Source organism: Bufo bufo, chromosome 1 (genome assembly GCF_905171765.1).
Source record: "Bufo bufo chromosome 1, aBufBuf1.1, whole genome shotgun sequence".
NCBI classification, from domain to species: domain Eukaryota; kingdom Metazoa; phylum Chordata; class Amphibia; order Anura; family Bufonidae; genus Bufo; species Bufo bufo.
Genome location: NC_053389.1, coordinates 168,721,418 through 168,748,643, shown reverse-complemented (window position 1 = coordinate 168,748,643; position 27,226 = coordinate 168,721,418). Strand labels below are relative to the sequence as shown.

Here is a 27,226-nt window from a genome sequence, read left to right as displayed (position 1 = left end):
GCCCTTAATTTTTAAATATCATGCTGCACTGATGTGCTATGTGAACACATACTGAGCATCCTGGATACCAGTCCTATCCAGGTCATTCTGCACTAGCAAAGCACAGGAGACACTTTACAATGGGTGAAGGCTTTATTTTTAGATGCTTATTATAACAGTAGTGAAAATGCCCCTCGTATACACATCCCACTATTACTGCACAGTGAAAAATACCTGGACCAGAATACTGGATTTCTGAGTGCTGGTGAGTGAAGCAGAACAGACTATTCCTCCCTCTGCAAAGGAAATTAAGTCACCACAGGCTGAACGGTGTCACCATGGACCGCAGGATGTAACCTGCCTTCTGAGACTCAGTAGCAGACCCAAAGTTCCTCTGCCTACTTCATCCCACCCACAAGTCTTCTCCCGCATTTCTATCAGGACAGATTGTCAGGGCCTAGAAATCAAATCATATCACATTGCCTCTAGCTGGAGATATGCAACATCTTGCAACACAAGTCATCTTGTTTAATCTGGTTGTACCCCAATGATGTTCTTCTCTGACCTGGGGGCTCCATTAAGCGTTCCCTGGTTCCTATGTGCTGTGTAGAGTCGATCCCCTCTTTGTAATTCCTCTAGCTCTTTGGCACTACAAGTGGGGGTGGGGGTCTCATAGGTGTCATGAAAAGTCGTATAATCCACTTCATAAAATCCTTTTTCCAGCGTAAGGACTGGGGTGAACCGATGTCCCCATAAAACCTCTCTATCCACATAGGAGGAGCGTGCTTGGCAAGTCATTCCTACAAGGATAATAAAAAACAAACACATGAAAGGGACAATGCACAAAACCAGCTACATGGATATCGTTGCCACCTACATCTTAAAGGAAATGTGTCACCAAAAGTTTATCTGCCAGTTAAAATCAGATACTAACACATCTGTTTTTTCTAATTGTTTTTATTTTCTGATTATAGATTTTGTTATTCTAAACATTATTATAGGGGCAGCCATCTTGCCTGAGTTGTCCTTAACAGCATTTAGAAAGCATTAGACCTGTCACCACTCCTGACATACCTATTTGAATAGCTTCATGCATTCCCCATGTAACAACAATTCTGGAGCATCTATTCTTATGGCTCTATGTTGTGCCATTACTTTATTATTTGCACTATAAGTTATGAATGAATTACTAGCAGGCTGCAGTAAGGGTACAGAGGGGAGGTAACCAGTTAGAGATGTGTACCTGCACAGTCTGAAAATGGCAGCACTGATTGGATAGAGTGAGTCTGTGCAGGCCCCTCCCCCCCAATTGGTTACCACCCCTCTGTACCCTTACTGCAGACTGCTAGCAATTCATTAATAACTTGTAGTAGAAATAATAAAGGAACGGCACAACATAGAGCCATAAGAATAGATGCTCCAGAATTGTTATTACATGGGGAATGTATGAAGCTATTAAAACAGACATGTCAGGAGTGGTGAAAGGTCCTCTTTAAGAAAATTGCTTTATGGCAGCCCCATGGGCCATAGAGACAATGGTCAGGAGGGGACCTCATTGACTTCTATGGGAGAGTTTCCTGTGCAGAGGCCATTGTACAAGGAAAGAATAGATAAGATTTGTCTTATCTGTACACAGAGGTGTTATTAAAGACAGGATTATTAGAATGAGCTAAAGGGGTTATCCGAATTCTGAAATGCCCCTTCTCCCCATATGCTTAGGCCCCTCACATGCAAATGTACTTACCTCGCTCCCTGGCACATGCGTCACTTAAGTCCGCACAGCCACCGCTGCTTCTCCTCCCAGTTAGCGAATGAAAACATCCGGTGACAGGGGGGAGGTTAGGCAGTTGGGATCAGCCAATGGCAGGCCGTGACGGGAACAAGCCTCCCTAGTGTCACCCGCAATGCTAGGGAGGCTCGTCCTCATCACCGCCTGCCATTGGCTGCCTACACCCCGACACCAGATGTCTTCATCCGCGTGCGGGCTTCAGAAGCGACACAGGTACCGGGGAGTGAGGCAAGTACATTGTGTGTGAGGGGCCTGGGCATATGGGGGGGGGGGGGATAACCCTTTTAACTGCAGTGAAGTGATCTGTACAGACCAAGAAGTGGCAGCACTTATTAGATATTGTGCCCAGTGCGAAAACGCCAGGATTTTTTGTTTTTGTTTGCTTAAATATATGTAATACATGGAAAATTGAAAACGTGGTCAAAAATTCTTTTAAAAAAATTAATTAATTTATATATATCTATGATTTCAACAACAGGTCATTTTCTAATGACACATTCCCTTTAAGAGATTCCAGTGACATTTTAACAAGCATCTTGCTTTCTGCCTGTAAACTAGGGGTTAAGCATGCAGACTGCTGCTCTTGTGCTACTGAACGGCTTGTGTTATTTATTGCCCTGCTTAATGTCCCTTGAAACAGGGAATAAAGTTAGTTTTAAAGCTAACCCCAGCCTCACCGGGGTCAAGTAATGATTTATAGGTTCTTGTGGCCAAACAATGTTATATGAAAATCACTGCAGAACCCATTCTCTGGTACACGTTAGTATCGAAGTCACAATCATCACCGCAACAATAATGGAAAAGTACCAATAGAGTAATGGAGAAAAATGGCGAGAATTAATCGAGGCTCTTCATGTCTTGGTTTTGCTTTACATTGAGCGTATATGTTTCAGTGCGGTAAAAAAGCATTGAAACATATTGCTTGATGCACCCATAGACTATAGATGGGAAAACGTGAAACTATTTTTTGAAGGACAGAACAGCGGAGACACCACACTATTCTGTCCTGGAATTTACACTGAAATCAATGAGAGATGGATAGAAACAGAGATTGGGCCTAGCCTAGAGACTAGTGCTCTGTAGAGCAGCATGAGCACCTCCCTCTTTCTACTGGTAATGCCTCTCCCTATACACCCAAGCATTCTGCTAGCATTTCCTGCTGCTCTATGACATTGTCTGCCTACCTTTAAGGCAGAGTTCACACAAGAGTGTCCGGAATGCGTTGCGGCAAACCCACGCGAGTAGGTACCCAATTGCAGTCAGTTTTGACTGTGATTGCGTTCCATTGTTCAGTTTTTATTGCGCGGGTGCAATGCGTTTTGCACGCGCGTCATAAAAAACTGACTGTGGTACCCAGACTCAAACTTCTTCACAGAAGTTCAGGTTTGGGTTCGGTGTTGTGTAGATGTTATTATTTTCCCTTATAACATGGTTATAAGGGAAAATAATAGCATTCTTTAATACAGAATGCTTAGTAGGTGGTCAATTGCCGGTCTCTTACTTCTTTAATCATGAGCTGCCGGCTAAAGGACCTGTGGTGATGTCAGATCACATGGTCCATCACCACGGTAATGGATCATGTGATTGGACCATGTGATATGACGTCACCACAGGTCCTTTAGCCGGCAGCTCATGATTAAAGAAGTAAGAAGAGACCGGCAGCTACGTGATCAAGAGGAGAAGGTGAGTTAATTATTTTTTATTTTTTAACCTTTAATTGACCACCTACTAAGCATTCTGTATTAAAGAATGCTATTATTTTCCCTTATAACCATGTTATACGGGAAAATAATACAGTGAATAGACTGTCATCTTAGCAACCATGCGTGAAAATCGCACCGCATCCGCACTTGATTGCGGATGCTTGCGATTTTCACTCAGCCCCATTCACTTCTATATTGTGCGTTTATCACGCAACGCAGGCCCCATAGAGCATGCTGCGATTTTCACGTGGCCCCATTCACTATGGGGCCTGCGTTGCGTGAAAAACGCAGAATATAGAGCTTGCTGCGATTTTCACGCAACGCATAAGTGATGCGTGAAAATCACAGCTCATGTGCACAGCCCCATAGAAATGAATGGGTCCAGATTCAGTGCGGGTGCAATGCGTTCACCTCCCGCATTGCACCTGCGTGGAAATCTCACCCGTGTGAACTCAGCCTAAGTCTTCTGAAATAATGACCCCTAAATCCCTTTCCTCAGATACTGAGGTTAGGACTGTATCACTGATTTTATATTCTGCTCTTGGGTTTTTACGCCCCAGGTGCATTATCTTGCACTTATCAACATTGAATTTTAGTTGCCAGATTTTTGACCATTCCTCTAGTTTTCCTAAATCCTTTTCCATTTGGTGTATCCCTCCAGGAACATCAACCCTGTTACAAATCTTTGTGTCATCAGCAAAAAGACACACCTTACCATCGAGACCTTCTGCAATTTTGCTGATAAAGATATTAAACAATATGGGTCCCAGAACAGATCCCTGAAGTACCCCACTGGTAACAAGACCTTGGTCTGAATATACTCCATTGACTACAACCCTCTGTTGTCTGTCCCTCAGCCACTGCCTAATCCATTCAACAATATGGGAGTCCAAGCACAAAGACTGTAATTTATTGATAAGCCTTCTATGTGGGACAGTATAAAAAGCCTTACTAAAGTCTAGATAAGTGATGTCTACTGCACCTCCGCCATCTATAATTTTAGTCACCCAATCAAAAAAAATCAATAAGATTAGTTTGACATGATCTCCCTGAAGTAAACCCATGCTGTTTTTCATCTTTTAATCCATGGGATTTTAGATGTTCCACAATCCTCTCCTTAAGTATGGTTTCCATTAATTTCCCACTATTGATGTCAGGCTTACTGGCCTGTAGTTACCTGATTCCTCTCTACTAACTTTCTTGTGAATGGGCACAACATTTGCTAATTTCCAATCTTTTGGGATGACTCCTGTTACCAGTGATTTATCATTTGAATACACGACTATTGTGGTGTAAAAAAAATATTGTGCCGTTTCTACATTGACCTCGCAACTTTCCCGAAAAGTGTTCACCGTAAGGGATAATTTACATGATATCTGTGTAGTGCGGGTCATTACAGATGCAGCGATACCAAAGAAGTGGGGGAGATTTTATTTTTGCTATTTTTTTCATTGAAAAGTGTTTTTATTGGAATTTAATAACTTTAAAACTTTTTTTTTTTAACCGCTTAATAGTCCCATAAGGGGGCTATAACAGGCCATATTTTGCTTCTAAAATACACTGCACTATTCCTTTAGTGCATTGCATTTTAGTGTCAGTGTTATGCTGACATTGACCAGCAGGCTGTGCCAGGGAGGCGCAGCCTGCTGGAGAACGCTCAAGGCAGGCTTGGGGCCTATACTAGTTCCCAGCCTGCCTATACACACACATCGGCACTCTGTGATCTCATTTCTGGGGTGCTGATGGGAGACAGGGGTAGTCCACTCCCCCTATCACTGTTTACATACGGCGGGTGCCATTGGCGGCAGCATGTAAGGGGTTAAATAGCCTGGATCAGCACTTCTGCAGGTCGGTGCTGTTAGAGCCGGAGCGCAGCTCTCGTGAGAGCTGAGCCTTAGACTGGGTTACCGCGAAAAGGCGGTGGCTAAGCCTAATGCCCCTTGTTGACTATCGTAAAAAGGGGTATGGGTGGTCACTAAGGGGTTAATCGTAATAAAAGGCCATTAATCATACTGGGGGCACTAAAGGGATCTTTAATCATTGGGGACATTAATCATACTGGCACTAATCATACTGGGGACACAAAGGGGGCCAGGGCCGGACTGGCCATAGGGCAGACCGGGCATTTGCCCGGTGGGCTGGGCCGAACACAATCAGCCGGGCCGCCGGCTGAGTTTTTTTATTTTTTTTTATTAATGTGGCAGCAGCCGGGCAGGAGTGGAGATGAGCGCTTCAATTGTGGAAGCGCTCATCTCCATATTCATCTGTATCGCCGTCCTCAGGACAGCGATACAGATGAATGGAGCAGGGGAGAGGCGTCTCCCTTGCCCATTCCTCTGATAGGCTGCAGGCACTAGGCCTGTAGCCTATCAGAGGCCGATGCAGGCGGAGCGATGACGTCATCGCGCGCGCCGCTCGAGCCGTACAGCGCGGGACACAGGCCGGAAGAGGCCTGCATCACATCGCTGACAGCAGCATGGAGGTAAGTATATGAGTTTATTGTTTTTATTATTTAATTTTATACTATACTGTGGCAAGAAGGGGGGTGGGGGCCCTATATACTGGCACAATATAGGGGGCGGGTCGGCACTATGGAGAAGAGGGGAAGCACTATGGGGCCATATTTACTGGCACAATATGGGGGGGCATTATGGGGCCCTATATACTGGCACAATATGGGGGGGACACTATGCAGAAGAGGGGAAGGAGCACTATGGGGCATCTACTGGGGGCCCTATATACTGGCACGCATTATAGGTGGGCACTATGGAGAAGTGGGGGACAAGAGCACTATGAGGGCATTATATAGGGGCATTTAATACTGGCACCCATTTTGATGCCACTATGGGGAAGGGAGGAAAGGAGCATTATGGGGGTATCTATGTGGGGCAGTCTATAGGGGAATTTTATAGTGCCACATTATGGAGGGCACTATGGAGACTGGGAAGGAGCACTATGGCGGCATCTTCCTGGGGGACTATATAGGAGTATTTTATACTGGCACAAATTATGAGGTCACTATGGGCACCTAAGCTCAACTGGTGGCACTAAGTGTTTTTTGTAGTGGCACACAGTACGGGTCATTGGAACACGAGGGCACTCTGGGGACATTGGCTCTACTGGGGGCACTAAGAGGAGGTATTTCTTTTTTTACTGCCACAAAACAGGGCATTTTTTGTACTGGTGCACATTATAAGGGGGGGGGGGTCTACTGTCACACATTATAAAGAGAATTATTACTATCGGGGCATTATGGTGGGCTTTATTACAACTGGGGGACTATGGGAGCATTATTACTTGTAGGACACAATTACTGTTGGGGGCACTGTAGGAGCACTATTACTACTAAATGCACTCCGGCAAAGAAATAATTACTATTGTTGGGACTTTGGGGGCCCCATTACTTTGGGGGCACCCTGGCACAGCATCAGCTTAGCACAGTTCTTTTTGCAGTATAGTTCTGGGCAGCACAGCTTCTCAGTATTGGGGGTGCATGATGGGATGTTAATTGGACGACGATGGAAAAGTAGGAAACTAAGATGTCTGTCAAACTCTGCAGAGACGTGAGATGGCTGAAAGTAATCACGGTGGTCTGGTCTGAATGGAGAAGATGAAGAAAGAGAACATCTACATCAGAGGAGACGTCACTGGATATAAGAGGTATGGGGCGCTGTATTAGGCTACTTTCACATCTGCGTTAGTGATCCTGGCAGGCTGTTCCAGCTGAGAATTCACTGGATCCGGCACTGCTGGATGCAGACAGATTGCCCGCCAGCCCCATTAACTATAATGGGGTACGGCAGAGATCCGGCCACAATCTGGGAAAAATGCAGAGAATCAGCGGGACATAAACCGCTGCATGCTGTGCTTTGTGTCCAGTCGATTCCTTGCATTTTCTGCCGGATTAGGTGGCCGGATCGTACTAAGACCCCTAATGTCACCTGGGGACCCCCAAAGAAGCTTGTGTGTTGGCTGAAGCCTTCCTATCTTACTGGTGGCTAGCCCTGCCTCTCAATTGTGCTTCCGGTTTTGGCTCCGCCCATAGACTGCAAGGGGGTGGGGCCTGTTGGGGTTCATGTGATTGGGCTGCTCAGTCAAAAATGCCCGGGCCTATTTTCTGTCCCAGTCCGGCCCTGAAGGCGGCCATTAATCATACTTAGGGCACTATGGGGGCCATTTGATGTCAGTGGTGCACTATGTATACTGTGAAGGCACTGCAGGGTTGGGATGTTAAAAAAAAAAAAAAAAAAACAACAATGATTAAAAAATAATCGTTGTTAAAAAAAAGATGCAAAACGGACATTAAAAACATATACAAGGCCAGAAAATAGATGCACATAAGGATGCAAAATGGCCATGAAAAACTGACAGTGTACCCATTTTGTTTTCTTTCCACTGTCAGTGAATGTACCCTGACAGAGTAAAGTCTAGTGATTGACGAACATCGGCCGGGATGATTCGCGAACGCACGTTCGCGATCCAATGTTCGCAAACTGCATGCTCGCGGCGGGCCCCATTCACTTTAATGGCAGGCGAACCTAAAAAACCTTCAGGTCATATTTGCAGCCAGCAAACACTTACTAGAAGTACACAAATAGTCCCACAACATGGATAGTAATATACCAGAGGGGGATCATTAGCAAAAATTCCTACAAAAAATATGTATTTTAATCAGGGGCCATTATTATGCATCTTAAAAGGAAACTCTCAAATGTGCCCTGCTGGAGCCTAGAAATTTTTTATTTCATATCAGTTTGATGTATACAAATGTGCAGCATCCACGTTTTTGTATCCTGCAGAGTCCATAAAAAAATGTTTTTTTACAATGGAACTGTATGGTGAACGGACACCACTGTACGGCATCAGTCTGAGGTATCTGTTTTTTTTTGCGGCAACAGGTATATCACACCCGTTGCAATTAGTTACTCCAATAGAGTTTGTCCCTCTGTATAGCTGCGGTATCGCAGCATAACCACACACAACTGCTGCACAATACAAATGCACTATAATAGAATTTCTATGTTAGAAAGTATATTATAAGTATATCACACCTATACCAGTCCTTAAAAGGACTTTTGTGGCCCTATTAGCTAGCGTTTTGTGTCCCTAACTGTCCCTGCTCCAAAATGCAACCTCTCCCTACACTGGCAAAACAAATAATGTAAAATGGCTGCCAGATTGGGTTCTGTTATAGGGTTTGGGGTGTGTCCATGTGCTTAAACGTCTCAATTGGCTGTCCTGTCCCACCTGTCCTGCCTCATATTACAGAAGTCGCCCATTAGTATTATATTTATATGCCAGTTTAGACATAATATTCTACATATGACATGTATATACATGAACTGTAGGCTCTGTTCACTTCTCATTTAGCGTATAGATCTGATGTACTGCACAAAAGTACACAACTAAATACTGGAAGGTTGCAGTTTGTTTCTATAGTTGCCAAAACAGAACTAGTTAATAGCTCAGTTAATAGCTTAAAACATAACTTTTAATCATGTAGTATTAAAATTATAGACCCTTGGATAATAGTTATAATGGAATAATCAAAAACATAAGCAGCAGTAGGTAAAGACTATAGTGCACTGCGGCACCAGAATCAGTAGACACTAGAAAGAAGCAACCATAGTCCTATCGCTCTGTCGTCAGGATCCAGGAAACAGCCTCTGTCCAGATATCTAGGAGTGGGACAGTTGACTGCTTGGGGTCACCGGATCTAGTATAACCCTAATATAGCCCTGTGGTAAAGGAACAAAGCTGACCCGGTCGGGTGATAGCAGTTATAACACACCCTTGTGACCGTCTATTAGAGATGCAAGGAGGAGTAAAGGGGAGTCCTAGATACAGCTCCCTAACCTCACACTTATGGGGTGTAGTAACAGCCACAGGCTATGGATCGCACCCGCGTTGTGTTTAGCGCCAGCTTTTGAATGCTCAATAGCCCCAACACGAGGCCGTAACAGCAGTGTGTCCAGTGTCATCACTCTCTTAACAAGACTTCTGATGTCAGTCTGCGCATGCACAAGGGCCCCTGGATAGAAGACGTAGTGACGTGACTGACATATGAGGTCAGCACGTCAGTGCGCACTACACAACAGTGCGATCAACGGTTAGATAGGTCGCTGGCTAACCAGGGTGCATCCCTAGCAACCAGCACCATAATACATACAGTGTACCCTAAGAGGCATTTAAAGCATAGATATATACTCAGAAACTCGTTAAAGGGGATAGGTAGGTCAACTCATGTGTTGTATATACCTGTGAGAGATGTATCAAATCAGGTAAGTTTGAGTTCAGGAAGTGTGATCACTCGCCAAATAAAATGGGGAAAAACAAATCATAAATAATTAAAGAGACCAAATGAAAGGGTGTAAATAGGGCAACTCAACTAATAGTAAATGGAATAATAATCTACCAGGATTCATAATATGGCACACAAGAGCATTACTATTGGCAAACATTCGATGCTTGCTAGCATTGATGTGGAGGCATTGTATTCGTCAATTCCTCACGAGGCAGGCCTGAATGCAGTCCAACACTGAGTATGAGGGGTCAGCAGTACTCTGAGCATTATAAATTTGTGCTTAGGCTGCTGCAATACTTGCTCACACAATTTCTTTTTTAATGGCAAGATCTACCACCAGCTCAGGGGTACAGCGATGGGTTGCTCTTGAGCTCCATCTTATGCCAACTTACTTCTGGGCTGGTGGGAGTCCACTGTTGTCTTCAGTGAGGTTTTGTTGTCGAGTACCGGGGCCATTTTATTGTGGGCCCAGTACATCAACAACATCTTTATTATCTGGAACAGTTGTAGATCTGCCTTTTCACAGTTAGTTGAAAAACTCAGTTCCAATGCAATTGGCCTAAGCTTTACTTATGAGGTGGACGCAAATACTTTACCATTCTTGGACATCTGTATCTGTAGGGGTCAGTCGGATGAATTATGTACTACAATATACAGAAAACCTACTTCTACAAACTCAGTCCTACATTGGTCCAGTGGTCATCCTATAACTTTTAAGAAGTGTATTCCAGGCGGACAATATCTGCGTCTACGCTGGAATTGCTCTGAGGACTGAGTTTGTGAGGCAGGCCCAAAACCTTAGGGAGAGGTTTCTCTCTAGAGGTTATCCTAATAATGTATTGCGATAGGCATACCGAAAAGCGATATCAATACCTAAAAGCAATACCGAAAAGCGATATCAATACCGTACTCAAGGAATGTACTGCGGAAACATTGGTCAGTTCTTCTTATGGACCCGGACATCTATGGGGTTTTACATGACTATCCACATATTACGTTCAGAAGGGGCAAAAGTCTCAGGGATGTTTTGGTCCACAGCCACTACTCCCAAGGGCCCACTCCTGGTACTTTGTTAGATCGCAAACCACTGGGTTGTTTCAGGTGTAGTGGCTGTGTAGCTTGTGGTACGATGAAGACTTCCAAAGCATTCTCCAGTACTAATTTACAACGTTCGTTTTAAATACGCGACGTCATAACCTGCCGTAGTCGTGGCGTAATGTAAAAGATTACCTGTGACTGTAAAATCGAGTACATAGGCAAAACGAAATGAGAACTGCGAAGACGTGTAGGGGAACATCTCTGTGATATTGCCAATAACAGAGACAGCAGTGTCGAGACATGTACACGAACATCATCAGGGAGATCCGCGGTGCATCAGTGTAGTGGGTATAGAACTGGTCAAACCACCTATTGAGGGGGGGACGGGACTGGGATCCTATCCTACTGCAGCGTGAGGCTCGATGGATCTTCCTATTGCGCACTTTCACCAACTGGCTTAAACGAGCAGCTAAACTTTAGCTGCTTTATCTGATAATCCCCTTTCCTAATATACCTCTCTAATCCCCCCCCCCCCCCCCCCCAAAAAAAACACATCTTCAGTTAGGAGTTAAGAATACTGGTCTCTTTAATTAATATTTGGAGAGTGATCACACTTCCTGAACTCAGACTTACCTGATTTGATACATCTCTCACAGGTATATACAACACGAGTTGATTTACCTATCCCCTTTAACAAGTTTGAGTATATATCTACGATTTAAATTCCTTTTAGGGTACACGGTCTGTATTAAAGACTGTGCCGGTTGCTGGGGAGGCACCTATCTTACTGTTGATCACACTGTTGTGTAGTGCGCTCTGACATCATCATATATGTCAGTCAAGTCACTACGTCTTCTATCCAGGCGCTCTCGTGCATGCGCGGACTGACATCAGAAGTCTTGCGTGAGAGAGTGATGACGTGGGACACGCTGCGGTTACGGCCTGGTTTTGGGGCTATTGAGCATTTAAAAGCTGGCGCTAAACACAGTGCGGGTGCGATCCATTGCCCACGGCTGTTACTACGCCCCCGTAAGCGTGAGGTTAGGGAGCTGTATCTAGGACTCCCCTTCCCTCCTCCTTGCATCTCTAATAGATGGTCACAAGGGAGTGTTATAACTGCTATCACCCGACCGCCCATATAGGGAATGGCAATCCTTATCAGGGACTTATCAGTTCCCTGAGTTTTGTTCTTCTGTAAAAAGAAATCCTGATTTCCCCTGATGATTGTTTTTGTATCCGAACATGAAACGTGCATGTAGGGATTGGGATTAGGATAGGGCTATACCAAAGCCAGTATACAGGGAAAGGTTCCGGACGGGGTCGCCCTTCTAAGGACGAGTGCCCTGTGGTGAGGTTGCTCCGATTTCGAGAATTTAGGGTCAGCTTTGTTCCTTTACCACAGGGCTTTATTAGGGTTATACTAGATCCTGTGACCCCAAGCAGTCAACTGTCCCACTGAAGAGAAGCTAGATATCTGGACACGGGCCATTTCCTGGATCCTGACGACAGAGCGATAGGACTATGGTTGCTTCTTTCTAGTGCCGCCGTGCACTTTTATTTTTATCTACTGATTCTGGTGCCGCCGTGCACTATAGTCTTTACCTACTGCTGCTTATGTTTTTGATTATTCCATTATAACTATTATCCAAGGGTCTATAATTTTAATACTACATGATTAAAAGTTATGTTTTAAGCTATTAACTGATCACTGTTTTGGTTTCCTGATTTTGCAGTGATCTATATAATTGACATCACGTCATTCCCTTCTTCTCCTTCCTTAGTCATAAATTTGTTTCTATAGTTGGCCATACACATTAGATGCATATCGGGCAAACCCGCCATTTTGGCGGATTTGGACAACTAAAGTTTATAGTGTCCTCCCGATTCTTCCTCAATGGCCAGTGTAAGGGGAGATAAGGATTGGGCATACTGGATTCAACTGCCTGATTCTTTTGTTCACGGGAAGATCAGCTGCTGCCAGACAAGTCTGGCAGTGACTTTCTGCTCTCCTCCGATTCACTACATAACAATGCTCGGTCGAGCCAAGCATGCAGATGCACGGGACGGGAGGATCAATATATATAAGCTCTCATTGTCCTATTATTTAGTGCAATCCACAAAGACTATTAGCTTAATAGTGGACTGAGGGTCAGAGACTGAACCCCCCCTTACAACTTAAAGCATATGTCTATGGGGGAAATGCAGTAATTTAAGGGGGTCTCATTCTCTGCCTCTCATTGTCCTATTACTAATAGCTTTTGTGGCTTGTACTAACAGTACTAGGCCTATGAAAGGTACTATAGATATATATACCACCTAGAGTCCACAGTGTATAGCTCCCTACACATTGCAGCACAGTGTGTGACTGACTATTACACTAGTACAGTCACACACAAAGTGATTAAGATTGCTGCACCAGGCCTGCAGCCTCCTACTTACTGAGGTCGACGATGTGCCAGTCACTGAGGCAGTTACTGGACATGGCTGTGGTTGTCATACTGGAGGGCGATTTCAAAAAACTTTTATCCTCAAGAACTACGGGTCTCTTGTCCCCTCACTGCAATGGCGCCGGCAGTGGGAGACACGCCTCTGCAGCGCCAGAGTCTAGATGTGGTGATGCTGAAATACAGCTGGCCAATAAGCAGAGACAGCATCAGGGCATATCACTGCTTATTGGCCAGCCGTATCTGGCTTACAGGCAGGGAAGCAGTACGAGCGGTGGGTATTAGCATACAAAACCTCCTTCCTGCTGCTGTGTAGACAGGCTTGCAAGATGAGAAAGTGAGGGGGCGGAGACATTCAGCCTGGCCGGGCCCCCAACCTCACAGGCCCCATTGCAATTGCGTGGTCTGCTGCCATTGGCGGTATGCCACTGATGGGGAGGAGTGATCTGTAGTGGGAAACTATGATCTTCGTGCTGCACAAAAGATACAATTACCCGATGAAGAAGCGTTTTGCATTTACACCACCAGATTATCGTTAACGGCTGTTACTAATAACTCTGGTTAACGATGATCTGTTCAATTGTCGGTCCCTGTAAAGGGCCCTTAAGCAACATTCTTATCAGTAAGATAAGAACAGAGCCATAATGAGTGTTTATAAGGTCAAAGAGCAGAGATGAGGAATCTGTCAGATTCGCTGGCTGAGGGAGCAGAGAGAAAATTCAGATTCTATCTAATTCTATCTCCTGTACAGAAAAAAACGCAATTAGACTTACCGGTAATTTTGTTTCCTTGAATCCACCATGACGGGCTACCATAGAGAGATGACCTTTGTCCTCTATAAGGGCAGGAACACAGTTTAAAAGGCCACCACCCACTCTCACCCTCAGTGTTTTACAAAATTGCCAAAGTGGGTGCAGCCTAAGTGTCTATAAAATAAAGCTTATCTAAATAGGTATAGACCAAGTGATAAATATATATCCACCCAAAAATAAAATATATTATATATATATATATATATATATATATATATATATATATATATATATATATATATATATATATATATATATATATATATATATATATAAAAAATAATTTCGAGCAAAGAACCTGAGTATTACGTCATACACAGATCTTAAATATGTACAGGGTGGGAATAACCGAGCCATCATGGTGGATTCAAGGAAACAAAATTACCGGTAAGTCTAATTACGGTTTTCCTTATCATCCACCATGACCGCTACCATAAAGAACTACCACATTATTTGGTAGGGGGGCTAATAGCAGCTTGCAGAATTTTTTGACCAAAGGACAAATCTGCCCCAGCTGAAACATTAACACAATAGTGTTTTATGAACGTGTTTATTCTTGACCAGGTAGCCGCTTTGCAGAAGGTATCTAGTGAAACGCCAGCCTTCTCTGCCCAAGAGGATGCCATTGCCCCGGTTGAATGGGCTCTAATGTTGGTCGGGCTAGACAGACCTACCATGGAGTAACAGCATGAGATGGTAGATTTAATCCAGTGCCCGATAGAGGCCTTGGAAACTTTTTTCCCCTTGTTCTGCCCTGCAAACTGAACTAGGAGATTATCTTTCCTAAAATCTTTGGTGACTGTCAGATACAGGATAATGGCCTCTCTTACGTCCAGGAGATGGAATTGTGTCTCATCTGGGCTAATAATGTCTGTAGGGAAGGATGGCAGAATGATTTCCTCGTCCTTGTGGAAGTTTGATACCACCTTGGGAAGGAAACCCGGATCTAATTTAAGTACAATTCTGTCTGGAAATACCGAAAGGTAGGGTTCTCGGCAGGATAGGGCCTGGATTTCCCCTAAGCGTCTGGCCGATGTAATGGCGATTAGAAATGCCGTCTTGTACGACAGATGTTTGATAGAGATGTCTGACAAAGGTGTGAATGGGGGCTTCGTCAGACCTCTCAATACTATGTTTAAGTCCCATTGTGGTACCCTCGGGGTAAGGGATGGTCTTATTCTGGACGCTGCCCGTATGAACCTCCTAATCCACCTGTGGCTGGATAGGTCAGAGTCATAGAAAGCTCCCAATGCGGAAATTTGAACTTTTAACGTACTTGGTTTACGTCCCATGTCCAGGCCCCTTTGGAGAAAATCTAAAATTTTCTGAATGCAAGGGGGAGATTTATTGGGAGAGGCATCCCCTAGCCAGGAGCAGTATTTCTTCCATATTTTAAGATAAATAGCCATGGTGACTTTCTTACGGCTGGATTTCAGAGTATTAATAACCTTTCCTGAAAGGACCTTGCTTTTCAACATTTCGCCCTCAGGATCCATGCCGATAATCTGAATAGGCTGGGGTTCTGATGTATGATTGGACCTTGAAATAAAAGGTTCACTTGGTATGGAATTTCCCATGGCTAGCTCCTTTAGGATGGAGAACCAGCTTCTCTTGGGCCAATATGGGACAACCAGTATTACTGATACGGGATCCCTCGATATTTTTTGCAAGACTCTGGGAATTAGAGCCCAGGGAGGAAAGGCGTACGCTAGATCCCACGTCCACTTGACGGAGAAAGCGTCTATTGCCCAAGGATGGTCTCTGGGATTTAGGGAGCAGAATCTATCAACTTTTGCGTTTTGTTTTGACGCGAAGAGGTCTACTTGGGGTGTTCCCCATTTTTTGCAGATCTTCAGAAAAATTTCCTGGCACAGAGACCACTCCCCAGGGTCTAGAGTCTTCCTGCTTAGGTAGTCGGCTTCTATTTTCTCAGAGCCTTTAAAATGGACAGCTGTAACGGAAAGAACATTTACTTCTGCCCACCGGAAGATTTGTTCTGCAAGCTTCTTTAGATCTGGAGATTTTGTGCCCCCCTGGTGTTTTAGATAGGCTACCATTGTTGTAGTGTCTGAAAATACTTTTAGGTGTTTTTTGAGTAATAAGTTGTGAGATACTTTTATGGTTTCCCACACGGCTCTCAATTCCTTGTAATTTGACGATCTGGTTTTTACTTCGTCTGACCATTTGCCTTGCCAGTTTGAGTCATCCACTTTCGCACCCCATCCCTGGCCGCTTGCGTCCGTTATGATTTGGATCTCTGGGACTGTCTCCCAGGTTACGCAATTTAATAGGTTCTTTCTTTCCTTCCACCAATTTAGATCTAGTTTTACATGGTGAGGAATTGAAAGTTTTCCGTCTAAGGAGGATTGCTCTCCGTCCCAATTCCGCTGTACCCAGGTTTGTGTTGTTCTGGAGTGTGCTTGGGCCCAAGCTACGGTCGTAATGCATGATGTCATCGACCCCAGTATGCTCATTGCTCCTCTTATCGAGCAATTTTTCTGAGCCTGGAATTTTTGTATCCTTACCCTGAAAGCCTCTAGCTTTTCTAGTGGGAGGGATGACGACTGGGAAACTGAGTCTAGTAATACCCTCAGAATTTTTTTTTTCGTGTCTGGTATTAAACAAGATTTTTTCGTGTTTATTAGCCAGCCCAGTTTTGACATCTCTTGTATGACATAGTCGATCAGTCTGGATGTTATCAACTCTCCTACAACGAGGAAGTCGTCTAAATAAGGAAACATTTTTAGACAGTTTAGTCTGAAGTATGCTATCATTTCTATTATAATTTTCGTAAAAACCCTTGGGGCAGAAGGGCAACGCTGTGAATTGAAAATGATTTATTATGCCTTTCTGGTCTTTTTGCGCAAACCTGAGGTAGGATTGCGATTTTTGATGTATAGGGAGGTGATAGTATGCGTCCTTGAGGTCGATGGAAGTCTTTTAAGCCCCTTTTTTGATTAGGGGAATTATGGACACGATCGACTCCATCTTGAGGTTTTGTGCTTGTTTAATTCTTTGAGATTTATGATGGTACGAGAGGATCAGTCGGGTTTTTGGACCAGGAATAGTCTCGAGTAAAACCCCCTCCCCCTTTCTGGCTTTGGGACCTCTGTTATGACGCCTGAAATTTTTAAGTCTAAGACTCCCTGCCAGATCTTTTTTAACACGCTTGGGCTGTGGGATGTCACCTGAAATCTTTTTGGGGGTTTTGAGGAAAATTCTATGCCGTATCCGCTTTGGATTATATTTAGGGCCCAAGGATTTTGGGTCACCTTCTGCCATGGCGATAGAAAATTCCTCAATCTTCCCCCGATGCTGGCGTCATTGCTTATCGGACTGTTTATTCTGGGGATTAAGGAGGAAACCCCTGCCTTTGCCTCCTTTTGGATAACTCCATCATCCCGTCTTCCTTTTACCTCTATAGGATTTTGACTGGGAAGAGTAGGGACGAAAAGGTTTTTTCTTTTTCTCTTCTGGGAATCCTTTTCTTGTATCCGCTGCCTTTTCGAAGATTGTGTCGAGAACAGGCCCGAACACATACTCTCCAGAGAAGGCAATGGAGCACAGTTTGGCTTTCGACGCTCTGTCTCCCCCCCAGGACTTAACCCATAATGCCCTTCTTGCAGCGTTTGAAAGAGCTGCGTCCTTCGCCGCGAATCTGACAGATTCCGCAGAGGCGTCAGCTAAAAAGGCCGTGGCGGACCTAAGAAGGGGGATGGAACCTAGGATTTCTTCCCTGGGAGTCTTGTTTTTTAAATGATTCTCAAGCTCATTAAGCCAGATATACATAGTTCTGGCAACTGATGTCGCTGCTATGTTGGTCTTAATACCCAACATGGAGGCCTCCCAGCATTTACGTAGCAGAGAATCGGCTTTCCTCTCCATTGGGTCAGATAATTGTGAAGAGTCCTCAAATGGGAGGGAAGTCTTTTTTACCACCTTTGCGACCTAAACGTTGATTTTTTGTGTCTCATTAAAGATTTTTGTTTCGGCTGGGTCAAACAACAATCTTTGTCTAAATTCTCTAGAGACCCCCAGTCTCTTTTCAGGATCACTCCATTCGTCTACGATCATGTCCCTTCTATTTTCATTTACGGGAAAGACTTAAAATTTTCTTGTTCTAAGTCCCCCAAACATTTCATCTTGAACCGATTTGGGCTTTTGGACATCCTCGATGCCCATAGTAGACCGTACGGCTCCCAAAAGGTCATCAATGTGTTCAGAAGAAAAATAAAATTTTCTTGCGTCCTCCACAATTTCGCCCTCAGACAAGTTTTCGTCTTGATCAAACTGTCTGGAGTCGGAGGCACCCAAGTCCATGTCCTCATCATCAGAGGAGGATGGAATAGATATTCTGGGGTTTTTGGGCGGAGGTAAGGAAACAGACTTAAGCGAGGCCAAGGAGGACTTAATTTTGCTCTGTATCATGGACTTAACCTCCATGAGGATAGACGGCTGTTCCTCTTTTACCAGATTATTAATACAAGACAGAGAATTTTTTTGTATAGCCTTCCTGTAGCCTTTTAGCACAAGTAGCACATCTTGCGTTTCTGGCCTTGATCTTAGCTTTTGCCCCCTATAAGAGAGGAGCAACTATGCATTAGGCAAGTATAAGGCACATAGAAAGAAACAATTTGTTTCTTATCCCCCACAGGGTAACTCACTGTTGGAGTGGCCGAGGGGGGGGGGTCTGCCGATTCCATGAGGCTTTCCGGGGTATCTGGAGCAGACATCTCCTGGAGCTGACAGGACTTCACAGTGGAGGCAAGGATTATTCGAATGTGCTGCTCTTTACATGCCGAGCGGTGTCTGACGTCATTGGTATGCGTGCGCACGTGCTCTCCACTGTAGCCTAGCTCCACCCCCACCCGGAAATGCCATAGCGTCGGACCTGCGGCAGGTAGGGATGCCGGCGTGCCGTGCTCACGGTGGTCTGCTTCCGCACTGGAGAGAAGGGAGACCCCGGGATATGGAGGGAAAACAGGCCCCCGATAACAGGGACGAGTTCCCTCAAGTGCTACACCTCTGCCCAGCATTGGAATATACCGCAGGAGGGCAGAGGGAGATAGGAAACGATACCGCACAATACAGGTACCTAACAATTGTTTTCTTAAAACGATACTTCCCACCGGAGGTGCTCTATGTAGGTGCTCCATAGGGACAGGAAAACACTGATGGTGAGAGTGGGTGGTGGCCTTTTAAACTCTGTGTTCCTGCCCCTATAGAGGACAAAGTTCATCTCTCTATGGTAGCCGTCATGGTGGATGATAAGGAAAAAAAGCTTTCCATATCTGTAATGAAGACCAATTTTAAAACAGACAGTGGATACCCCCTCTATATACAGCCAGGATACTCCCTATATACAGTGCACCCCCACAACAGAAAAATAAAAAAGTTATAGCCAGAAAAAAAATGATCAAGATTATAATCATCCATAAAGTTGTATTAATCAAGTTGTTTTTTTTTGTTTTGTAAGTACTGCTTACCTGTAGCTTCCACCATGCCTTCTAAAATTACAATTACTTCTAAGACTTCAGTGTCCAGCTGGGAGCGAGACATTTCCCAAAATGGGCTCTTCTCATTGATTTCATGTGAAATGATCAGAGGAGAGACAAGGAAGAGACGGTCATCTCCAGTGTCAAAACCAACATTGATGTCCGTTTGATCGAGAGGGATGAATTCTCCTTCCTTTGTCTGTTTGGATTTGATGAGTTTGGCTCTGATTGAGGCTTCCACAATATGGGAACTTCGCAGATCTCCAACTCTGAACATAAGACACAGTTTCCCATCCCTGAGGGAAATGACTGCGTTATTTGAAAACATGAGGGTCTCAGCTCGTTTCTTAGGTTGGCTTATTTTTACAAACATGCAACCAACCATCAAGGCATTCACAATGGAGCCTAGAATGGCTTGAATTAACAGTAGGACAATTCCTTCAGGACACTTCTCAGTTATCACCCGGTATCCATAGCCAATGGTGGTTTCAGTTTCAATTGAAAAAAGAAATGCAGACACAAAACCATTAAGATTTTCCACACAAGGGACCCAACTTTTGTCATCTACGTGTTCAAGATCTCCCCTGACGTAAGCAATAAACCACCAAAGAAGCCCAAAAAACAGCCACGTGACGGTGTATGCAAGGGTAAAGATGAATAGGCTAAAATGCCACTTGAGGTCTACTAATGTGGTGAAGAGGTCACTGAAGTATCGGTAGGTCTCTTTGACATTGCCATGATGAACATTGCATTTGCCATCTTTCTCCATGTACCTCTGCCGTGGTTTTTTGTGCTCATAAGGCAGATAGGACCAGTCCTCATTCATTGCTGGGTCTTCTCGAGCCTGTTTAGGTAACTTTTTAGGCTCCCTGGGAATTATGTCAACTGCTAGGTCCTGGTCCATGGAAACTCTTAAGTCTCTTGCCATGATGGGTGTGTAACTGCTGTAAGAGAAAAGGAAAACTCATTAAAAAAATCTTGTGACACACATTACACACACAAAAATCTCTTTACTCATGGTGTCAGAGTCAATAGTAGATGATGACTATATCAGAGAGATTCTGAGCAGTTTGTAATGTATTCTCAAACATAATCACTCCTGAGATGTCAGGAGGTAACTACATTTCTCCATTACAAGAAAAGTCCAGATCCAAATCAGAGGTGGAGCAAAAAATTCATTTTATCAAACATGAAATAACCCCACACCAACTGTATTGTAGAGGAGGCGATCATTAAATTGATATGATGCGCAGAACATATAGATTTATGGATGTTTCCATGCTTTACATGTAGTGAGGCCTCCTAATATACACCTAGGACAACCTTTTTTATTTGTACAGAAGACTAGATGAATAAAAAGGCAATTTGTGAAATGTTCTACGATTATATAATATAGTATTCTTTCAATATCTTCTAAATATTGGCTGGTTGTCTTTAAATGAAGATGCTGTTTACAGCAAGAGACTGCATGGCTTGACCATGTCCAACTGATGAAGACACAAGACGCCTTCATTCACAGACCGCAAACTGTTCTTGAAAATGGTAAATGCACAGTCAATAAAAAGTTGTAGATCTGTTCATCATAGAATAACTAAGATATAGTGTCATACCACAGAAAATCCCATTTGGAACTACTGAAAGCTTAACATTACAATATACGGACTTTCTCTCTTACAAGACAACCAGTTACAGTCACATATAGTGCCCCGAAAAAGTATTCATACTCCTTGAACTTTTCCACATTTTTTTCACGTTACACCCACAAACTTCAATGTATTTTATTGGGATTTTAAGTTATAGACTGGCAGAGAAATACCCCTAAAATATTTTCAGCTGTAATTGCAGCAAAATGTGGTCCTACAAAGTATTGACTCAGAGGGGCTGAATACAAATGCATGCCACACACTCTGTATTTTTATTTATTAAAAATTTTAAAATTTTCTTTTCATTTCCCAGATACTTGCTACTTTGTGTTGGTCTATCACATTAAATCCCAATAAAATACATTTAAGTTTGTAAGTGTAGCGTGAAAAAAAATGTGGAAAAGTTCAAGGGGTATGAATACTTTTTTAAAGGCCCTGTACCCAAACTATGGGATTAATAAACCAGATACAAAATATATTGTCAGACACATAAAAAAGCCCATAGAGATCACTTGCACATGCATAGTCCTCATAATTCTTCCGTAACGCAATTGCTCAATATTCTTGATGTGATGACAGAGCAATGAACGCCAAGTGAAGCAGAAATGACAAGAGCTCCTTCTGTCCTATTAAGTAATTAAGTGGATACCAACATCATACGGGTGGCACACACAGGCATTTCATATTAGGATCTCTTTCAGGAATGCTGGTCAGTGGGAACATTCAGGGGTACGGATGAAAAATGAGAATATTCACAATAGACGGCAGGACGGCAGAGAGCAGCCTCTCAATCACTGAGCAATGGATTGATCTCAGGGATTAGTTTTTAACCTCCACATTCCATTTATATTCTGGATAAACATAAAAAACTGGCAGATGATGCTGGAAATTGAAAAAATTTCATCCTGCACACAAAATATTAAGAAATAAGTCATGCTTGGTTTATGTGCCAAAACATTGCAGTCAGAGGTTTACCACTTTACAAATGTATCCCACAAACTTGTCAGTCATGGTGTTCAGGGGCGTTAACACGGACCTATGGGGCCCCACACCACCATTTCATTGATGATGGAAAGCCGTAAGGCGATAAATGATGGCGCTGTACAATCTACAAAAAGATCTTACATTAAGAATAAGGACCCATTCTGTATTTTTCTTTCCGCATCAGTTTTTTTTGTATTTTTGCGAAACAGATGCAGACCCATTCAATTCTACTGGACCGCAAAATCTACAGATAGCACATCGTATGCCAGCATCAAAGAGAGAGCATCTCCTATACTTGTCCGCCCACACTGTGGCCCCATTTAAGTCTATGGTTCTTCTGTTTTTTAGCGGATCTGCAAGATACGGAAACACACATTCCAATATTTTTTTTTTGCGGTAACAGATATTAGCAGACCGCAAATTACATATGGCCGTCTGAATGAGCACTAAGACTTTCAATTTTGACCCCTGACTATCCCATAAACATGCTCGGATCAGCCAGGTCTGCATATTTACTACAGAGAGAAAAGCCCCTCTGGTAGCTCTTCTTTCTCTAGGAAACCAAGCATTGAACAGGTTGAAATCAGGAACAGGTCTGATCGATGCACCCATAACTACATCATCAGATCATTCCAATATATTATTTTAAGAACTTTTTGGTTTGCAACACATACTATAACTCAGATATGTCTTAGGAAATGGTCATAATGAGGAGGATCAGTATTGGTATCTGATAAGGGAGCTGGGACCACAAATACATCAGTGTGAGGCTTTCTGTATATTACAGATGTTCCCAGCATTATTCTCCTGGAGATCAGCTCTGATCTAGGCACACCATGAAGGGCACCTCCCCTCACCAGGCTTCTTTACTGGTTCAGATTTGCAGAATGCTAAACGAGAAGATGCATTTCACAAACCCATCCGATATTAAGACACCAGTAACAGCTTGCTCAGTGGTACATGGGGCAAGTTCAAACCGTTTTTTGGGGGAGGTTTTGAGGCAGATTTTCATGCAGGTTTTTCAGCCGAAGCCAGAAGTGGATCCAGGAGTAAGGAAAAGTAGATGTTCCTCCTTTATAATTTTGATTCCTTTTAGCATTGGGTGAAAAAAACTGCAGAAATATCTTCCTCAAATCCTCCTCCAAAAACCTCCATGTGTAAATACAAACCATATTTACCTGAAATTAATCAGGTCCCTATTATTTGGCACCACACATCACATTTTCCTCTTCAGAAACCTTCATTGTGGTATCCTGAAGGAACACACATCCACCACTCACATCATAGCAGCAGATCATCACTAAAGAGGATGATGCCAGACACCCCATTCACACATCTACGGAATACAAAGTTTTACCTTGATCTGATGGAAGTCAACCACAAGTATATGACAAAGTAATTTACACTAGTCAGCTACACTGATGTCAAGCATGGCATAACTCAGATCAGGAGAATTTTATCAGTTCAATGTTTCAGGAAGTAAACTTTCTATATAAACCAGAGGGAGGAATTACACAAATCTACACAAAAGAAAAACAAAAAACCTGGTAGCATATATAGTATTAAGACTACATGATCTATTATACACAGAAATCTACCCAACAATATCACACCATGAATAAGGCTCAGCGATGTCCAACATGGTCACATTTCCCAACTACATCACACAATGGGGCAAAGCTTTAGATATAGCATTTAAAGAATCCATAAAATCAGTGCTCACCCAGCACTAGGTTTGTGGTGCCCTCACATCACCAGCCTACAAGCAGGATGCAGATGTGTCACAGTTGTAAGTGTGACAGGGAGTCTCTTCCTCTCTGTGATTCCAGTCTCTACAGCTCTGACATTGTATGTCCATCCTCTGCCTCTGGCAGTCTGATTAACCCCTTCAGTCACTAACCCCCCCACAGGCTTCATAGAGAGCAGGGAGTCTGAATGTGGACTATAGAAGCAATGATGAAGGAGTCCAATAAAATTAAGAGAAATAACTGCCCCCAGAGCTGAAGGAACTGTTTATCCCTCTACAGACTTCACAGTGTACTGCTTTAGTGCACAGCTTCATGTTACATTCATGTTTTATGGGTTATAAAAGCAGGATGAGTTTTTAGGAAGAACAACAAATGTTGCATCTTTCCGTGTCCGTTTTTTTTTTTTTTTGCGGATTGTATGCGGAACCATTCACTTCAATGGGTCCACAAAAAAAAATGAAGTTACTCAGTGTGCATTCCGAATGTCCGTATTTTTGTTCAGCAAAAAAATAGAACGTGTCCTATTATTGTCCACATTATGGACAAGGATAGTACTGTTCTATGAAGGGACAGCTGTTCCTTTCCGCAAAATACGGAATGCACACAGATGTCAGCCGTACTTTTTGCGGACAGCAAAATACATACGGTCGCGTGAAAGAGGCCTAACTCTGATACAATGTGCCCATTTTAGACCATACCCTTGTGTATATATTTCCCACAAACTATATAAAAACGGTGAAATCTCTATTTATTTTTCTTTTACATTAACTGATGAAAAACAGTTAATCAATTAAATAAAAGGACAACCTGCCACGAGCAAAGCTGACCAAGTAATCATACTCACCAAGTGAAAGAAAAATCAGAAGATGGGTCAAATCCCTGAGGAGAAAGGGTTACCCGAGGCGGGCCCTCGCCGATGCCAGGACAGTGTCACACACTGCAGAACATTCCTGACCACGCTCCATAGATAAACGCCAACCTGATAGTATGAACATGAGGATAATGCACGTCTGGTCACCCATTTCCTGAGATCCTGACCCATCGCTACTCAACAAAATAGAAACCACCAAATTCCTTCAGTAAAGAGTCATAGACAATTACTTTTTTTGCTAATCAGTAAAATAAAATACTAGATGTTTTTTCATCCGGCAGTGATCTACAGTCATGAGAAAAAGTACACAATCTTCGAATTCTTTGGTTTTAAGTATCAGGAGATGATAATAAATAAAATAAAAACTGTTTATTGGAAGGTCTTAACCCCTTGATGACATTTGGAGCAGAGCGAGATCCATGGCTGCCGTGTGCCACCTGGACATAGGAACATATTGAATTTCTCATAGACTTCAATTTTAAAAAGTGTTTTTAAAAATATTAAAAATGTATATCATCCCTATTTCCGCAGAATTAAAATAAACAATAAAAAACAAACATCACTGCATCTCAAAACACTTGTACTATTAAAGTATAAAAACATGTTTCCCATACGGCGGATGGTGTATCAAAATGGCAGATTCACGATCAGGCTCCATTCACACGTCCACAACGTGTTTTGCGGATCCACGGAGCCGCAAAACACGGAAAGCGGCAATGTGCGTTCCGCATTTTGCGGACCGCACATTGCCGGCACTAATAGAATATGCCTGTTCTTGTCCGCAATTGCGGACAAGAATAGGATATGTTCTATTTTTTTGCGGAACGGAAGTGCGGACCTGGAAGTGCGGATCTGCAATTCCGTGTCCGGGCAGCACATCGTGCTGCCCCATAGGAGTGAATGGGTCCGCAATTCCGTTCCTCAAAATGCGGAACGAAATTGCGGACGTGTGAATGGAGCCTAAAAAAGATCGCCCTGCAAAAAATGAGCCCTCACGCAGCTCTGTAAATAAAAAAGGTTATGGGGGTCAGAATATGTAAAAAATATTTTTTTTCTACAGTTTGTTTATTTCTTTATTTTAAAGAGGACCTTTTACTTGTAAAAACTATGTGAACTAAGTATGCTGCCATGTAGAGCGGCGCCCGGGGATCTCACTGCACTTACTATTACCCCCGGGCGCTGCTCCGTTCTCCCGTTATGCCCTCCGGTACCTTTGCTCCTCAAGTTATAGTAGGCGGGTCTTCCCTTGTCCTGTGGGCGTCTCCTTCTCCTAGGCTGCAGCGCTGGCCAATCGCAGCGCACAGCTGACAGCCTGGGAGGTTTTTTGATCCCCGGGCGCCGCTCTACATGGCAGCATACTTAGTTCACATAGTTTTTACAAGTGAAAGGTCCTCTTTAAATACTAAAACACAAAAAATTACTGTATATAACTTGCCCCGTCAAAAAAGATTAAAAATAACCCTCATATGGCTATGTGAATGGAAAAATAAAAAAAGTTATGACTTCGGAAAGGCTGGGAGTAAAAAAAAAAAAAAAAACACTCAAAAATGTAAAAAAACACCATGTATTCAAAGGGTTAATACAGTCTTGATCAAAAGTTTAAGACCACTTGAAAAATGGCAAAAAAATCATATTTAGAGCTCTTTCACACTTGCGTTGTTCTGTTGCGGCATAGAGTTCCGTCGTCGGGGCTCTATGCCGGAAGAATCCTGATCAGGATTATCCTCATGCATTCTGAATGGAGATAAATCCGTTCAGGATGCATCAGGATGTCTTCAGTTCCGGAACGGAACGTTTTTTGGCCGTAGAAAATACCGCAGCATGCTGCGCTTTTTGCTCCGGTCACAAATCCTAAACACTTGCCGCAAGGCCGGATCCGGAATTAATGCCCATTGAAAGGCATTAATCCGGATCCGGCCTTAAGCTAAACGTCGTTTCGGCGCATTACCGGATCCGACTTTAATAGCGTCCTGGGTGCCATAGTAACACTGAACGCATTTTGAAGACGGATCAGTCTTCAAATGCTTTCAGTTCACTTGCGGTGTTACGGACCCCCCCAAAACAGAAATCCAACTTCCAAACATGAACTCAGTAAGGAGTAGCTCTGCCGTTTCCATGAGTTGAGTGGGAACATTTCTCCAAGTGGTGAAGACGGCCGCACGAAGGCCATCTACTGTCTGGAACTGTTGTCCATTTTTGTAAACTTCCATTGCCATCCATCCCCAAAGGTTCTCAATTGGATTTAGATCAGGGGAACACACAGGATGGGCCAAAAGAGTGATGTTATTCCCCTGGAAGAAGTCCCTTGTCCTGCGGGCATTGTGTACTGTAGCGTTGTCCTGTTGAAAAACAGTCGTTACCACACAGACGAGGGCCCTCAGTCAGGAGGAATGCTCTCTGCAACATCTGGACATAG

At 43.4% G+C, this 27,226-nt stretch overlaps 1 protein-coding gene across 2 annotated transcripts; it reads right to left on the bottom strand.

Annotated features, from left to right (window-relative positions):
• KCNJ5 (potassium inwardly rectifying channel subfamily J member 5) lies at nucleotides 1–24,043 on the bottom strand. 2 transcript variants are annotated; one of them, XM_040431857.1, is made up of 3 exons: nucleotides 23,915–24,043; nucleotides 19,556–20,508; nucleotides 1–779 (listed from the first exon to the last, which is right to left on the bottom strand). In XM_040431857.1, exons 2-3 carry the CDS (start codon nucleotides 20,490–20,492, stop codon nucleotides 508–510), a joined length of 1,209 nt encoding a protein of 402 aa, XP_040287791.1. In that variant the 5' UTR covers nucleotides 20,493–20,508; nucleotides 23,915–24,043; the 3' UTR covers nucleotides 1–507. The 2 variants fall into 2 exon arrangements, with proteins under 2 accessions (XP_040287791.1, XP_040287799.1); XM_040431865.1 differs by having other exon boundaries at nucleotides 19,556–20,505; nucleotides 23,915–24,003.
• Nucleotides 24,044–27,226: the final 3,183 nt, after the last annotated feature.

Coding starts and splice junctions, on each gene's coding strand:
- KCNJ5 (XM_040431857.1), bottom strand. CDS start 20,492: ATGGCAAGAGACTTAAGAGTTTCCATGGACCAGGACCTAGCAGTTGAC. Junction 780..19,555: donor AGGCATGGTGGAAGCTACAG/GTAAGCAGTACT, acceptor TTATCCTTGTAG/GAATGACTTGCCAAGCACGC.